This window comes from Marmota marmota, unplaced genomic scaffold, assembly GCF_001458135.2.
Source record: "Marmota marmota marmota unplaced genomic scaffold, marMar, whole genome shotgun sequence".
NCBI lineage: Eukaryota > Metazoa > Chordata > Mammalia > Rodentia > Sciuridae > Marmota > Marmota marmota.
Genome location: NW_025999896.1, coordinates 1,703,412 through 1,718,751, shown reverse-complemented (window position 1 = coordinate 1,718,751; position 15,340 = coordinate 1,703,412). Strand labels below are relative to the sequence as shown.

The following is a 15,340-nucleotide window of genomic DNA, read 5'->3' as shown; positions in this document are numbered from 1 at the left end:
CCATGGCCAAATATGGTCTGTGAAGTTGTGTACAGTAGTTCTATAGCAATTCTTTCTCTCTTCATTATGTGTTTATGGGTTCAAGAGACCCCAGGGAAATGTAAGAGGTTTAAAACCGAAAATGTAGGATATTGGTATTTTCAGTGTTTTCTCAGAAAATAGTGGGTGAGGAGGTTCCTGGGGACCGAGGTTGTGATTGCCTATGATAAGCTGACCTTTAGTGAACATCTATTTAAGGAAGTCACACAACGCTGTTATGGACCCTGTGCTGCTGGGCACATTTGTAATGTTGGGAAATTGAAGAGCATGTAGGCTTTTGAGGATAAAAATGAGAAACTGAGCTTTCAAAAGCATCAAAGGACAGGTACAGGAGAGAAAGGAGCAGGGGCGAAGGGGATCCATCCCTAGCAGCAGAATGTGGAGGTCCCACAGGTTTCTGCTGTAATATCAAGCACTGTTTTCTTTTACATCTGTTTTGAAAGTCTGGACTTCTGAGATGGACCAGTCATGGAGAATGCAAGCAGACTTAAGTAACAAAGAGGGATTCCAACTTCAAAGTTAGTCAGGCTTTTGGACTTAAAGGGTTAGAGAGCTGTTTAATGGCTTTTAGACCTGACCCAAACCAGCCTGGAGGGACAATTATGACCCTATCTGCCCTAATGCTGGCTTGAACCTGCAGTTTCCTTCACAGAGTGACACCATTCAGGCTCTTTGAACCCTCACATTTGCTAGATCGCAGCTGACAGAGCTGAAACAGTACCATGAAAGAAAATGTAAGAAGAGCCAGGAAGCAGGTTTTTATTATAGGTCCCCCAACCCCTTTCTCAGTCTTTCATAGAATCAGCCCTTGAAATGAGGGAGCAGCAGTTAACTTGAGACTGTTAAGGAAGGGGCTGGTTCCCAACCCTGGAAGGCTTGTCCAGTGTCACAGCTCTTCCAGGGCTTCCTTCATCCTGTGATCTCCACTGGACTCTTACCTATCTGCTCACCATAATTGAGAGGAAAGACTTATGTGGTAGCCAGGCTTAAAACCTAGCAGTGAGGATGTTCTGACTTCAAAAGCTTTGAAGCAGTCTTTTTTAATCCAGTAAGACATTAAAGGCTGTTCCACTTAAAATAAAGCAACGTGACTGATAAAATGGCAGCCATCGAATTATGGGCTGTAGAAATAAAGTACTTTCTTAGGATCTGTGGTTTGGGCCTAATACAATTTTATGCTTAAAAGTGTCATCATCAACGGATGAAGTTTTGCTGTTGTTGCAGTGTAGTCTATTCTTTCATATTTTTTATCTTGAGTCTTACCAGTAGATTGGCACTCAAGAAGAAGTAGCATTTGGAGTTCCTGAGGTTAAGTGGGGATGATGACACTGGGCTTTCGGGGTCCTTGTGAGCCTGCACCTGATGGGGATGTGTAGATACATGGTGTTGGGGAGTCGCCATCGCCATTGCCATGGCCTCGCCTGCAGCTGCTGCTGGCACCCTTGTGGCTGTTGCTGTTGTAATTATGAAAAACAGACGCTCAATGTTTATTTCCTTGGTTTTTGTTTAAGGCAAGTCTACTTTTAGGCACTGTGTCCCATGGCCCAGCTGATAGGTAGTCATGCTAGGCTGCCAATATTAAGATGTTTGGGACAGCGATCAGCTAGGGAAGCAAGGACAATGGTGCAGTAGCACCCTGGGAGGAAGAAGGGCTTCCTGTTTGCCAGACACCTTGGGCTTCTGAAAGAGATGGGAAAACCTCCATGGGGAAGGGAAGTTCAGCTTATTGCTGGTGCTTGGGTTAAGAAAGATTGCTTTCTCCTCATATCAACCTCTGGACTTCCTGGAATAATTTCCAAATACTCTAAAGCAATGATTGTAAGAGATTGGTTGTAACAGCCTTTGTATAATGGTTTTAAAGTTGTTGTTATTATGGAAACATTATGGAGACACCATTTGACATTAAGATTGTTTCTAGGAATTCCGAGCAATTTAATATTTCTTTCCGAACATGGTTTTAACTGTTAGTAACATTTTTGTCTGTTAGAGTAGCATAGTCTTAACTTGTTGAAATGAATACTAAGAGCCTGGGACTGTGCTGCCTGTGGAGGCTGTTGAAATTAACAATAAAGTAAATGGCCCACTCCTGGTTTCCAGCTATACTAATTAGAATTCTGGCTACCTGGCTTAAATATTTCAAATTAAGTTTAGTGGCACTAGTATTTGGGCTGGGTTTGAAGAACATAAAAATCTCATCTTTCTCCTATCTCCTAGATTGTCCCCTAGAAGAACAGCCATTAAGAATTCCTGCAGCAGACAATAATATCCCTCATATAAAAACCATTTATGGTAGCTTTGTAATGACATAAATGACACATTCCATTTTCTCTGTTAAATGGATGTTTAAGCATCTAAAGTCTGACTATTGAAATTTTTATAGAATAATAAAATGTCAGTGCAAAATACTTTTAATTCTTTGCAGGCATCTGGGAAAGCAAATAATTTAAATGCCCACCAGCAGCCCTCACCAAGCTTTCCTGATACCCGAAGGAGAAGAGTTTGTGGTGGGATGATGACCAAGCCTGTCTCACACTGAGCCAGTGACTGTGAAACACCGTGGGGCTTGGGCTGTGTTAGATCCCGAAGGAGCAGAATTGCTGCAGATTCCTTGCTTCCTACTCTAACCATTTTCCCCAAGAAAATACTCTTAAAATAGCAGCTATTCTGGGTCTTGATTTTGAAATACAGTCATACTTTTATATCATTTTGGCCCAAATCATTTAATAAATTTCCCAAAGCATTTCTCTATTACCCACAAGATGGTTTTGCTTATTAGTAGATTTTCACTGAGTTTAAAATTTCAAATTAAAAATAATAACAAAGTTCAAATCATTCTTTTTTTAAGAATCTGAATATTTAGTTTTTAATTACTTTTATTAAAATTAAACTTGAAAATCAGGATTATTTTGCTCACATTTGTCTAATGTAATGGCAGTGTTGGACATTGGCAGCATGTGGTGCGTAAGAAATACCCTTATAGGTCAACATCCTGCAAAATGAATCCAGTGCTCTTTTCTCTTTGGTGGTGGTAGTCATTCATTCTTTTGGTAAACTTGGTGTTCCTTCAGCAATTACTTATTAAATAGCCACTGAGTGCCAAGCACCATGCTTTACCCAGTGCAGGGTGGTTGGGGAGGTAGTAGTGGTCATCTTAACTGATTGTCAGGGTCAGAGGGACCATGGGAACAGCTCCCTGGCCCTGAGTGTGAGATGCTGGGGAAACATCCCCTGGGGAGCTTGGTCTGGCTGAGACGATGCAAGGAATAGTGTGGAGGTTTGTCCCAGGTATCTGTCCTTAGACAATTTGAAGCTCAGGAGGGAGTGGCCTATTTAGGCTTGTAGGTGGGGTGGGAACCAGAGACTAAGAAGACTTCTTAGATGATTGCCACTGTGGTACTTCAGGCCTGTAATCCTAGCTACTCAGGAGGCTGAGGCAGGAGGATTACAAGTTCAACACCACCCTGAATAACTTACCAAAACCCTGTCTCAAAGTAAAATTTAAAAGGATGGGGATGTAGCTCTGATAGATCGATTACCTAGGATGGGCACGGCCTTGGGTTTAATCCTGAGGTTAGGTACAGGAATGGCAACTTAAAATTATTGAAGAGCCTACCAAGATACTGGAGGGTATTGGCAGAGACAAAAGGACAGAATGGAAAGTCACTGCATCTTAGGGGAAGTATAACCAATTTGCTGGAGTTGGGGGTTGTGTGGGAAAGCAGCTAGAGGCGCTGCCACTGAGCTCTTGCATGCTGTGCGGATTCTCCCCCTTCTCTATGTAGAAGTCTCTGGCTCCATTTCACAGGGAGGAACTGAAGCTTGGAGACATTGGGGGATTTGCCTCCAGACCACACAGCTCATGGGCTGGCAGGTGTTTCTGACTCTGGGTCAAGTTCATCGCTGTGCTGTGTCACTGAGCTAAATTATTTGAACCATATCCAAAAGGCTGTGGGAGAAATTTCAGGAATTTAATTTCAGGTTCGTCTTTTAGAAATGGCTATTAATCATTACACTGGGACAACAGTATAAATGGAAGGAATAGTGTGGCATCCAGGGACAGAGGATGAAATGGGGGACCAGAGGAAGGAAGTAATAAGAAGACATGCAGAATCCAGGTCGGAAGGAAGGGCACAGCCAGGGCACCCCTCTTCCTCTTTCTCTGGCACTGTCTCCCCTACCAAGTCCTGATGCTTGCTTCCAGACCTCATTTCTTTTTCTGTTCTCCCTTCAGGTAGCTTATCCAGTCCTGTAACTTTAAATAGTGTCTATAAGCCAACACTCCCTAATTTACCTTTCTGGCTCAGACCTCTCTTCATAGAAGCAGGCTACAGCATTCAGCTTGTCTCTGGTATCTCACCTCCACTTTTTTTTTTTTTTTTGGCGTCGATGAACCTTTATTTTGTTTATTTATTTATATGCAGTGCTGAGAATCGAACCCACTGCCTCACACATGCTAGGCAAGCGCTCTGCCACTGAGCCACAACCTCAGCTGCTCACCTCCACTGTGATGGAGAGTGCATTTCCCAGCCCCAGACCCACCTCTCTCCTTGTCTCAACCACCAGCCACTTATTTGCCTCAAGCCGGAATCCTAGAATCTGTTCTTGAAATTTCTATCTTCCCTTGCAGAGCCAGAAAATCAGAAAAGCAAGTGCATCCTCCTGCTAAAATATGTCTTGAATCTTTCTTCTCTATCCACCTCCTCTTTAATCTCACTAGTTCTCTCGCAGGCCACTCTGCCATAGCAGCCAGAGGACTGTCATGCTATCATTGCTCATGATGCCCTGGCAATGGCCTCCCTTCACTTCTTTCTGGCCCTGGACTTTCCCTTGTGCTACTTCTACCCACTGGGATGGTCTTTCTCACTGGCTCCTTCTTAATCTTTGGGTATTAAATGGCATCTCCTCAGAGAGATCTGGACCACTCAGTTCTCTCACAGCATCTTGTTCTTTTCTTTGGTGCATTTCTATTTGTGGCTGAAATATATTTGATGTCTACTTCACATTTGCACTAACTTGTACCACGCATGTTAGTGCCAGATGCCATTCTGGGAGCAGGGATGCAGTGTTGAGGAAAAGCAGACACAAGCAGCATTTCACAGGGATCTGAAGAAGGCAGAGGCACCTGTGAGAGGAGAATGCAGGTGCCTGGCACGGTGCTGGATAGTCAGGTCTGTCTGGTTAGAGTCAAGCGATCTCTTGGGCTGAGAATATGGCTTGAGAAAAGCAGAGGGTCAATATCCATGCTTGTATCTTACCATATTCTAGAAGGATTTCAAGTGGCTTGAGTTTGGATCTCTAGAGAGTCCCACAGTTGTAAGGAAAAGTGGGAGAAAAGTCCTCAAGGACCTTGAGACTGAAGGAACTGGCAGAAGACAGAGTGCTGAAGAAGTTGCGGGTCATAAGTCCAAGAGCTGGGAAGAGTCTTACAATGCTGCTGTGACGCTAACAGTTCAGGGTACCAGGGTCAAATAAAATAAGCGCCAGAGGGCAATAGGTGTGTCATCACCCTGGGCAGCACTGGGCAGGAGGGGAGGCAGCTGGGCTAGAGCCCAGTTGGCCAACATGGCGGAAGTGCATGGGGGAAGATGTGGAGTGGCAAGACTGTGAACTCCTCGAGAGAAGCTGGGGCTCTGAGCAGTTAGAAAGGGAATTGGGCCCAAGCAAGGGCAAGGGAAGTACATTGTTCATGGCACCCAGAGGTGGGGCTTGGTGCTGTTTCTGATAGGGCAAGTGAAGATGAAGAGGGAAAGAAAGAGGCCTCTGAGGTAGATGGTGGATGAACTCCAGTGCACAGGCCCAAGGTTTGCCCCCTGCCCTTCAGTCTGGTGGCTTCACTGGGAGCAGCCATAGTATAGCTTGTGTGCCCGGGCCTGAAACTACACAGCTTTTTCCAACCCACCCTCTCCAATTTCCATTCCAGACCTGTTAACCTGAGCAGGTACTTTACTTCCTCTTCTATAAAAACTCACTGAAAATCTAGAATCATATGAGATCTTACACATAAAGTCCGGTCCCCACGTGCCTCTGTTACAAGAAACAGAAAGAAATGAGGCAGCTGTTAGAATTGAGAGAAGCATTAATAAGGGCAGGTCAGTTGGTATTTTGATTGCTTTAAAAATATTTCAGCATTGTGTTTCATTCATATTAACAGGGTTTTTTGGTTTTGTTCTTGTTTTGTTTTTTTAATGAGGGCACATGCACATTATGCACCAAATGTACCAGCGGCGGGTGCGCTCTTTATAACCTCACCATTAGAAGTGTTAGATCTGTGGATAACATACAGATATCAACTGCTTGAGTAGGAGAGGAATGTCTGAGAAGGCTAGCTATTATCCAGATAGGACGCTTAGGCACTGGTTCTTTTCAGAAAAGTTTTCCTTCTCATTTTGTTTGTGCCCCTGTAAGTATTACTCATACTTGAAGGCGATAGCTGAAGTTTACACATTGCTCAAAATCCAAACTGCTGTCATCTCATCTTCCTGCATCTGTTCCTGAAACTCAAATGGCTCTAATTACTGAAAATCTAATAAGAGATAACCCTGGTCTCTGGTCCCTGAGCAGAGTCATTCAGTGGATTTATATAGTCACAAGTTTTTCATGTGTATTTGATGAGCCATTTCTTATTTTGAGACTTTTTTACAATATCAGTTTGTGTATCAATAATGCCAGCCAATGACCTTTCATTGACCAAATACTTGCAAATGTAGCAGGCAGACTGTTAGCAAAGCCAGCCAGTTCCCGAGGCTAGCGCAGCGGGAGGCACCTGCGGTGTGTGGGAGTTGGACTTGTGACGCACTGCGATATCCCGCCATATAAGTGTGTGGCTGTTAGTTCCACGGCTTGCGCAGTGTCTTAATTATGCTGACCGCCTTACCTATATGGCACCTCTTATCATTTGTTCACAAAGCTTGTGCTGCTACACTATCACTGTGTCTTTTCTTCCCCTTTCAAAGAGTCAGATTTGGCTCAGATTCCATTTGTTTTCTCTTCTCACCAGTGGACCGTATTGTGGGTCTGGATCAAGTCACTGGTATGACTGAGACAGCTTTTGGCTCTGCATATAAAACCAAGAAGGGCATGTTTCGTACCGTCGGGCAGCTCTACAAAGAATCCCTCACCAAGCTGATGGCAACTCTCCGAAACACCAATCCTAATTTTGTTCGCTGCATCATTCCGAATCATGAGAAGCGGGTACGTGCGAGACAAAACATACGCTAGCGTTTCAAGTTGATGAAGTCAGGTGATGAAGATTAAACTAGAAAACTATTGTTTGCTTGATTAGGCTGGAAAACTGGATCCGCACCTAGTGCTAGATCAGCTTCGCTGTAATGGTGTCCTGGAAGGGATCAGGATCTGTCGCCAGGGGTTCCCCAACCGGATAGTTTTCCAGGAATTCAGACAGAGGTATTGCTGACTTTTACCTTTTTTCCATATGTATCAAAGCTTATCTTAATATGAATGAAAATGATAATTTAATGAGGAAACTGTTTTCCTTGTTCCTTGGATAGTTTTCATTTCCTTATATAGCAAAAGAACAATTATAGCTAGGAAAATTGAGTGCCTACTTTATGGAAAGGCAGGGGGCTAGGAACTGCTGTGGGTGCTGCAGAGACATTCTGTGCACAGAGCCTTGAAGTCAGCTGTAAGGTCAATGCAAAGAGCTGCAAACTATAGTTTACTCATTCAGAGGGTTCTCCCTGAAATTTAAAGTTACTTTGAAACAGATATTTTTAAATAGATGAGTAATGTAAGTTCCTTTTAAGAAAATTTGAAAGTGCAAGAGAAGTAAACAGTAAATAAAAGTCATCCAGGAATGATTCTTGAAAACATTTAGGGATGTTTTGGTCCATCTTTTTTCAGTGACTTTATCTGCACATGTGTGTGTCTGTGTATGTATTTTTTTCTTGCGTATGTGCACACACCATTACTGTCCTTTAGAATAGAGAACGGTATAGGGTAGATTACAAAATAATTAAGAAAAAAAAAGGAAGAGGTTGATCAGTGTGCAATAGAAATGGATACAAATGTGATGAGCAGTGGTTATTTTCACATTTTATTTGATAATTTTCCTCGGTACTTAATCACTTTTCCCATTTTTTTTATTTCCTTGAAATTAAATTTCAAATTATGGCAGCTTTTGTTGTTTCCAAGAAAGAAATGGGGTTGCCAAGTCAAAAGGGCCTTCTGCCCCTTCTCCCACCGTTCCAGAGAGAATCAACTTGAGAAGCTCCTCCGAACCCTTATGTGTTCTCCAGAAAGCCACTCTTACGGCCCCACTATATGACAAACACTCTGAAAGATTTTCAACTTTTATTAATAGGAGAAGAAGGGGACATAACCAAGTTAATAGTCAGGATTCATCCTTTAATCTAGCCCCTGACTTTGCCTTAAAGCTTTTGTGGTTGAGGTAGGATTTTATGCAGCAAGGTGCACCAGATCTGTGCTGTGTTGACTGCCACCTGATATCTTCTGGTGTTCTCAATAGAAGCCCATAGACATTGCTTACAACCTTTTCTGTTATCTAATCAATGCCTACAAATTGACTGTAATCTAAAGTATAAACAGCCAGATTCTCTTTGCATCTTAAAGATGTTTTTGAAAATTTTTCTTCAGATGAAGAAAACTGAAAAGTTTTTTAAACACCATGCTTTTGATTCCCCTTTGCCACACCCTCCTAAACCTAGACTTTGATCTGGGAGAATTAATCTTATTTTTCCTTTGCTTCTTATGATAAGAAATAGAAATTAACTCTACAAAGAACCTCAGGTTATCACTTGCCCACTTCTTTCTTTGCCCTTAATTTGTGTAATCATTTTATTGCCTGTTAGAGCAAAACTCACAGTAAGTAAGTATGTTCACAGATTTCTACAGAAGATCTTTTTTGGAATTTTTTCTTACAGATACGAGATCCTAACTCCCAATGCTATTCCTAAAGGTTTCATGGATGGCAAACAGGCCTGTGAGCGAATGGTAAGCTTTTTTGGATTTTTTCTGGCTTGTCAACTATTAATATAATCTTTTCTTCAGCAAAAAATAAACAGACTCTATCTCTCTTAGATCCGGGCTTTGGAATTGGACCCAAACTTGTATAGAATTGGACAGAGCAAGATATTCTTCAGAGCAGGAGTTTTGGCACACTTGGAGGAAGAAAGAGATTTGAAAATCACCGACATCATTATCTTCTTCCAGGCTGTCTGCAGAGGTTACTTGGCCAGAAAGTAAGTGGCTGATTTAAACTCACTTGCCACAGATGCAAGGGTGCAGGAGAAATAATAAAAAGTCTCTGTCCTCATGGAAGTTGCTTTCTAGTGGAAGAGAGCACCCAGTAAGCCAACAGATGTTCTGAATAGCCACATGTCACACTTAGGAAACACAGAGGGGCCAAGACATAAAACAACGGATTAAAAGTCCTGTTTCAGCTGCGGTCCTCAGAGAAACCTTTTCTGAGGCCCAAATCTCAAGGATCAGAAGGCTGGCTCCATGAATTATAGAGGAGGGAGTGACTACACCAGCGAAGCAAAGATGAGGGACCTTCTGTCATCATACTATCTTCACGGCCTCAGGAAAATAGGAGGTTTATTCCAATCCAGGAGTGTGCTCACGTGTGTGTGCGTGGATGACAGGAGGAGGATGGATGTGCAGGGTAGCATCCACGAGGCAGGTGCAGGAATCAGTGACAGATGTCTGAGGTGGGCTAGGCAAGCCACTGAGTTGGATGATTGCCGGGCCTGGTCCCACTTCCTTGAGCATCTCACCCAAGGACCTGATTGGGACCCCCTGACTAGCCAGATAGGAGCGTCTGCTGTTAGAAGGTCTTCGCATGACAACCTGGTTTTCTTCACATAGTTTTTCTTCCTGTTCTTCAGGGCCTTTGCCAAGAAGCAGCAACAACTAAGTGCCTTAAAGGTCTTGCAGAGGAACTGTGCGGCGTATCTGAAGCTGCGGCACTGGCAGTGGTGGCGGGTGTTCACAAAGGTGGGCTGTGCCTGCGTCTCTCCAGACCCCTTCCTGCACAGCAGAGCTCCATCAGTAAGACGCCCGGCAGAAACAGGATGATAAACTGATCAATTTGGTTACAGGTGAAGCCTCTCCTACAAGTGACTCGCCAGGAGGAAGAACTTCAGGCCAAAGATGAAGAGCTGTTGAAGGTGAAGGAGAAGCAGACGAAGGTGGAAGGGGAGCTTGAGGAGATGGAGAGGAAGCACCAACAGGTGAGGGCACGACTTCAGCACTCACCGCTGCCGGGTCGGCCTGGGTCCTCCACGCACAACATCTCGCATGCATTTAGTGATGAGTAAATAGCTCTCCTACCATGTCATCTTATTTTCTGAGAGATGTTTTCACTCACTTTTAAACCAGATACGTTTTCAGAATAGAGTTAACAGCTACATTATGCCTTGCCTTTTAGATTTCTGTAAGTTAAAATCAACCTTACCTCCCATATTATGGCGTTTCTTGTTCTCTGCACACACCTATGATTGTGTTTGCCATCAAGCATGTATTTAATACCCTTTTTAGTTGAGGCTTTCAGTCCTGTGGCCTTCCCATGTCTGGGAGAAACAGAAGCGAAAGGATGAGATGGCTGAGTACAAGGCCTGTGCCTACGTCTTCTCCAGTGACAGGGGTCTTGAATCACTGTCCCTTTGCAGGCAGTTACTCTTTATGGACAAAGCAGAGGCTCAGGAAATGTCTGTGGATGATAGTAATAGAACTGTAGCATTCAAGGCCAAATATACTAACATTAAAGGCCAAGAATATCACTTGATATTAGATAGGCTTTAGTAGGCACCATGAGTTTTATAAGATATCTTCCCTTTCCTATTCATATGATCCCTTGTAACTGACTTTAATAGAATTACTACAATTCTTAAAATGACATGAACTTATTATGATATTGTTCAGGATAAGCTGGCGGAACAGGAACAACCAAAAAGTTTTTAATCTAGCTTATTTTACTGTTGCCAAAAACATATTTGAAAATTATACCAGTGATGTTTCATTCATATATATATATATATATATATATATTTATTTATATTTATATTTATATTTTTTAATTGGTTTTATTTTTTAGTGATGTTATACATTTTTAACTCTCATTTTCTTTGGTGATGTGCACTGACCACTGAAACCGTGGTGAACATCTCTCGGGTGTTCACTGGGGGTAAATTGTAGTACTAGTCCCTGTGTTGTGATTGCAGCTTCTAGAAGAGAAGAATATCCTTGCAGAACAACTACAAGCAGAAACTGAGCTCTTTGCCGAAGCAGAAGAGATGAGAGCAAGACTTGCTGCCAAAAAGCAGGAATTGGAGGAAATTCTCCATGACCTGGAGTCCAGGGTAGAAGAAGAAGAAGAGAGAAACCAGATCCTCCAAAATGAAAAGAAAAAAATGCAAGCACACATCCAGGTACTTATAAATAGTTTTTAGTTAGAAGTATAACTGGATTTGAAGCTGTGTGTTTGGTTTCTTGTGATCATTAAGTGATAAGATTCTTGGTTGTGCTTACTCACTCTTTGAAGCACGTCTCTAACAAAAGATTTTCTTTGAACATAGATTTATTATTTTGAATAGGAATCCTTTTTTATGTTCCGATGTGGCATCTTACAGCCTGCCAAGACATTCAAAGTCACACGCTTCCCAAGGTCTGTAGCATTCTGTAGATGACCTAACTGGTTCTTTATATTGTCAATAATTCTGCTGGCTCCATTCATTAAATAGGCTTTTGCTAAGGGCTTGGTTCCTAAGAAGTGCTCAGCACTGAAGGAGGGTGAATCAGCCCATCCATGGTCCTTTCTTTGTGAAATATAACCTATAATGACATGAAGGACCCAGACAAATGATACAAACGATAGCTATTTTGTCCATATTCTAGGACATACCTACCACCGTTAACTCCTGTCTCCCACCACCACACACAATATCATACCTGACAACGTCAGGTTTCATCATCTGCCACCAGTTTTTCATGGATCCTGTTCCACCCTTCTTTCTTCCCAGAATATATCTCCCTTAATATTCATCTAACCCCATAGCTTATCTTGGCATAGCACAAACAATTCAGAGATTTGTCAAAACCACAAACAATATTATATTATTTTCTTAATAAACACCCCATACAGTAAATCATACACTTCATCTGTCTTCCTATTCAACACAAACAACTTTCAAATATCCCACCACAGGTTAGTAGAATATGACAAAAGCTATAAGTGAAAAAAAAAAAAGGCATATTCTTTAATCTAGCAATTTTAATTATAGGAATTAGTAGAATTAGGAATTCATTTAGAAACAGATTAATTCTAATGTTTTATTTAAAAGATAAATCAGGCTAAGAGCAGTGGCACATGCCTATAATCCCAGTGGCTCAGGATGTTGAGGCAGGAGGATCACGAGTTCAAAGCCAGCCTCAGCAATGGCAAGGTGCTAAGCAACTCAGTGAGACCATGTCTCTAAATAAAATACAAAATAGACCTGGGGACATGGCTCAGTGGTTAAGTGCCCCTGAGTTCAATACTCAGTACCAAAAAAAAAAAAAAAAAAGATTTAAAAGATAAGTCAGTTATTCAACAAGAGGAGATTTTTAAACCTTAGTAATACTGTACAGTTATAAATTAATTATGTTTATATTCACGAGTATTCATAATATACTTGTAAAGGTAGTTGGAAAAGAGTATATATAATAAGATCTAATTTAAAAATATGTAGACATATAGCTTTTAAATTTATATTTTTGAGTTTTTATGGGAATATCTGGAAGATCTAGAAGAATTTACACTAACCACAGTGAGTCATCCCTGATGGTATCATTAAAAGTTGTGGTTTTCTTTCTGTTTAAGAGCACTGGCTCATTTCAGTAGTATTTTACTTATGTAGGGAAAGGACACCAAAATTCTTCTCTAGTCTCCTTAACCTCACTTTTAACTCCAGACTTCAACCACTATACATGAAATGCTTGCATTTCTCTAATTAGAATACAAGTATGTCCTTGTAGAAGCAGAGTTTGCTTTCCATTTTGTATGGTTTCTTCAAGACTTCTTCACATTCTTTTGCCAGACTCTCTTAAAGTTCTAGTTTTTTGCAGTTATCTTAATTTATTGGCTGGTTTTGTGACATGAAATTTTGGCTGCTTTTGTGACAGGAAATTCATTCAGATACATTGTAAAACTATTTATAGCATTATTAAATTATTAAGTATAGGGTTTTTTTGTTTTTCTCTTGTGGAATATCAGAGGTTCTATATTAATCTCACGAGCCTAAGAACACCCCACCTTGGTGGCCTCTTGCCATTTTTCCCTCACACGTGAGACTTTGAGTGATTTGTGATCTCCCTTTTCAGCCAGAACTGTTTTGTTTGATTTGGTTTTTTAAATTTAATTTTATGATTTCAATATTAATAAATTATTATTGTAGAAAGCCCCAAAAGCTTAAAATAGTACTTAGAATTTCCTCCACCTAATCATCTTCATATTATTTTTCCTTGCATTTTTCTCAACAGATAAATATGTAGATACATATGGATTCATTTTGAAATTATACTGAACATACTGTTATGCTACAGGAATGCAGTTAGCAGAATCCAAGCTGCTAGAAACTATACGAAAATAACTTGGAGAGGGAGAGAAAAAGTGTAGTAGAACCTAGAAATTAAGAGTCTTAGGATTCATGTCAATCACAACATGTGAGATGGATTTGCATTTTGATTCAAATGAACATTTTTTAAATGGTCTTAATCTTATAAAGATACAGCATGAAGGTTTTTCAGGTGAAATAGGATGTTCTGGAATTTGCTTCAGAATAAGCCAGCATGAGAAGGGAGAAGGTGGAGTTTTAGCGAAATAGAAGGACCATGAGTTTACACTTGTTAAGGTGGGGGTGATGCATACTGTGGGGGCTTATGCTCCTCCATGTGCTAAAATGCATGATTGAAGTTTTCCATACAAAGATCATCTCTTTTTTTTTTTTTTTTTAATCCTTTTCTAAGTGTTTCATTCTAAAATCAATCATGAACAAATGATTTAGCCAGAGTTAATTTGAAAGTTTGCTGAATTGGCCATCCATCACTTTGCATGTACCACCCTGTTCACTAACAGATATTCATCATACACAATAATGTAGCAAGTGAAATGAAGACAAGCAGGTTATAATAAAAATAAGTGGAAATGCCAGGCTTCCACTCAGTTTTGTGACTTGCTCATAGAATGTTGGGTGCATCTGAACAGAGTTAATTTCTCACTGGCCTGCAGTACTATTTAAATCATTGTTTTCATCTTCTCTTTCCTCTCTGGATGAACATGTATAGTTGAAGTCAATCAAGTTAAATATGTGTATTAATTGTATTGTTCATATTTCCTTGCATTACTAATTATTATTGAAAATATGAATTTTAATTACTAGATGTTTTTCCATTTGTAGCAAGTCCATAATACCTCAGCGTTACAAATAACACTTAACTGTACATCTTTTTATATAAATCTTATCTGACAGTTTCCTGAAATTGATATTTAAACGGAATGCTCCATTGAAAAAAAAAAAAGTGCCCATTTTCAAAGCTTTGCCTTGTTGGCTTCCAAAAGGATGGACCCAGTTTGTACTTGTAGAAGGTAGAAATGTCTCTCACTTTAAAATGTCATTGGAGAGGGCTGGGGTTGTGGCTCAGCGGTAGAGTGCTTGCCTCACACATGCAAGGCCCAGGGTTCGATCCTCAGCACCACATTAAAATAAATAAATAAAATTATTTTTAAAAATATCATCAAATGCAAGTATTTCATTGTAGTGCATCTAACATGTGGTTGGCTGTGGTGAAAGAAATGGGGAGATTGACCATGGTTCTTCTTTGCCAGGACCTGGAGGAGCAGCTGGATGAAGAGGAAGGGGCTCGGCAGAAGCTGCAGCTAGAGAAGGTGACAGCTGAGGCTAAAATCAAGAAGATGGAAGAGGAAATTCTGCTTCTGGAGGACCAAAACTCCAAGTTTATCAAAGTAAGACTGTTTTCATGAAGAGCAGACTTCAGGATCCTGAATGCATCTGTGTTGATACCAAATTTACCAAACATGGCCTCAAACAAAATTCCCAAGATTTTAGGTCTATTTATATAATTTTCTGTGTCTCAACCTGTCTAGATCTCTAAAGACACAGGCACTTCTTAGCTTTTTAAATCCACCAAGTATCCCTATAATCTTTTACACTATTAACTCAGGCATTTCATACATGTTAAGCACTCACTGCCGAGTTGCTCCCAGCTGTGCCAGCCCAAGTCGTCCAGAACTGGAGTGGGACTCAGGCCAAGATGGGCAGCAAAT

At 41.0% G+C, this 15,340-nt stretch overlaps 1 protein-coding gene across 8 annotated transcripts in view; it reads left to right on the top strand.

The window, feature by feature from the left end:
* Positions 1 to 15,340, top strand: part of Myh10 (myosin heavy chain 10) — a 135,402-nt gene that overhangs the window by 89,918 nt on the left and 30,144 nt on the right. For all 8 annotated transcript variants that reach the window (XM_048798052.1, XM_048798053.1, XM_048798054.1 and 5 more), the window contains 8 exons: positions 7,037 to 7,230; positions 7,322 to 7,443; positions 8,940 to 9,009; positions 9,097 to 9,257; positions 9,906 to 10,014; positions 10,119 to 10,250; positions 11,241 to 11,447; positions 14,882 to 15,019. In XM_048798052.1, coding sequence (XP_048654009.1) covers positions 7,037 to 7,230; positions 7,322 to 7,443; positions 8,940 to 9,009; positions 9,097 to 9,257; positions 9,906 to 10,014; positions 10,119 to 10,250; positions 11,241 to 11,447; positions 14,882 to 15,019 — 1,133 coding nt within the window. The remainder of the gene's footprint in view (positions 1 to 7,036; positions 7,231 to 7,321; positions 7,444 to 8,939; positions 9,010 to 9,096; positions 9,258 to 9,905; positions 10,015 to 10,118; positions 10,251 to 11,240; positions 11,448 to 14,881; positions 15,020 to 15,340) is intronic.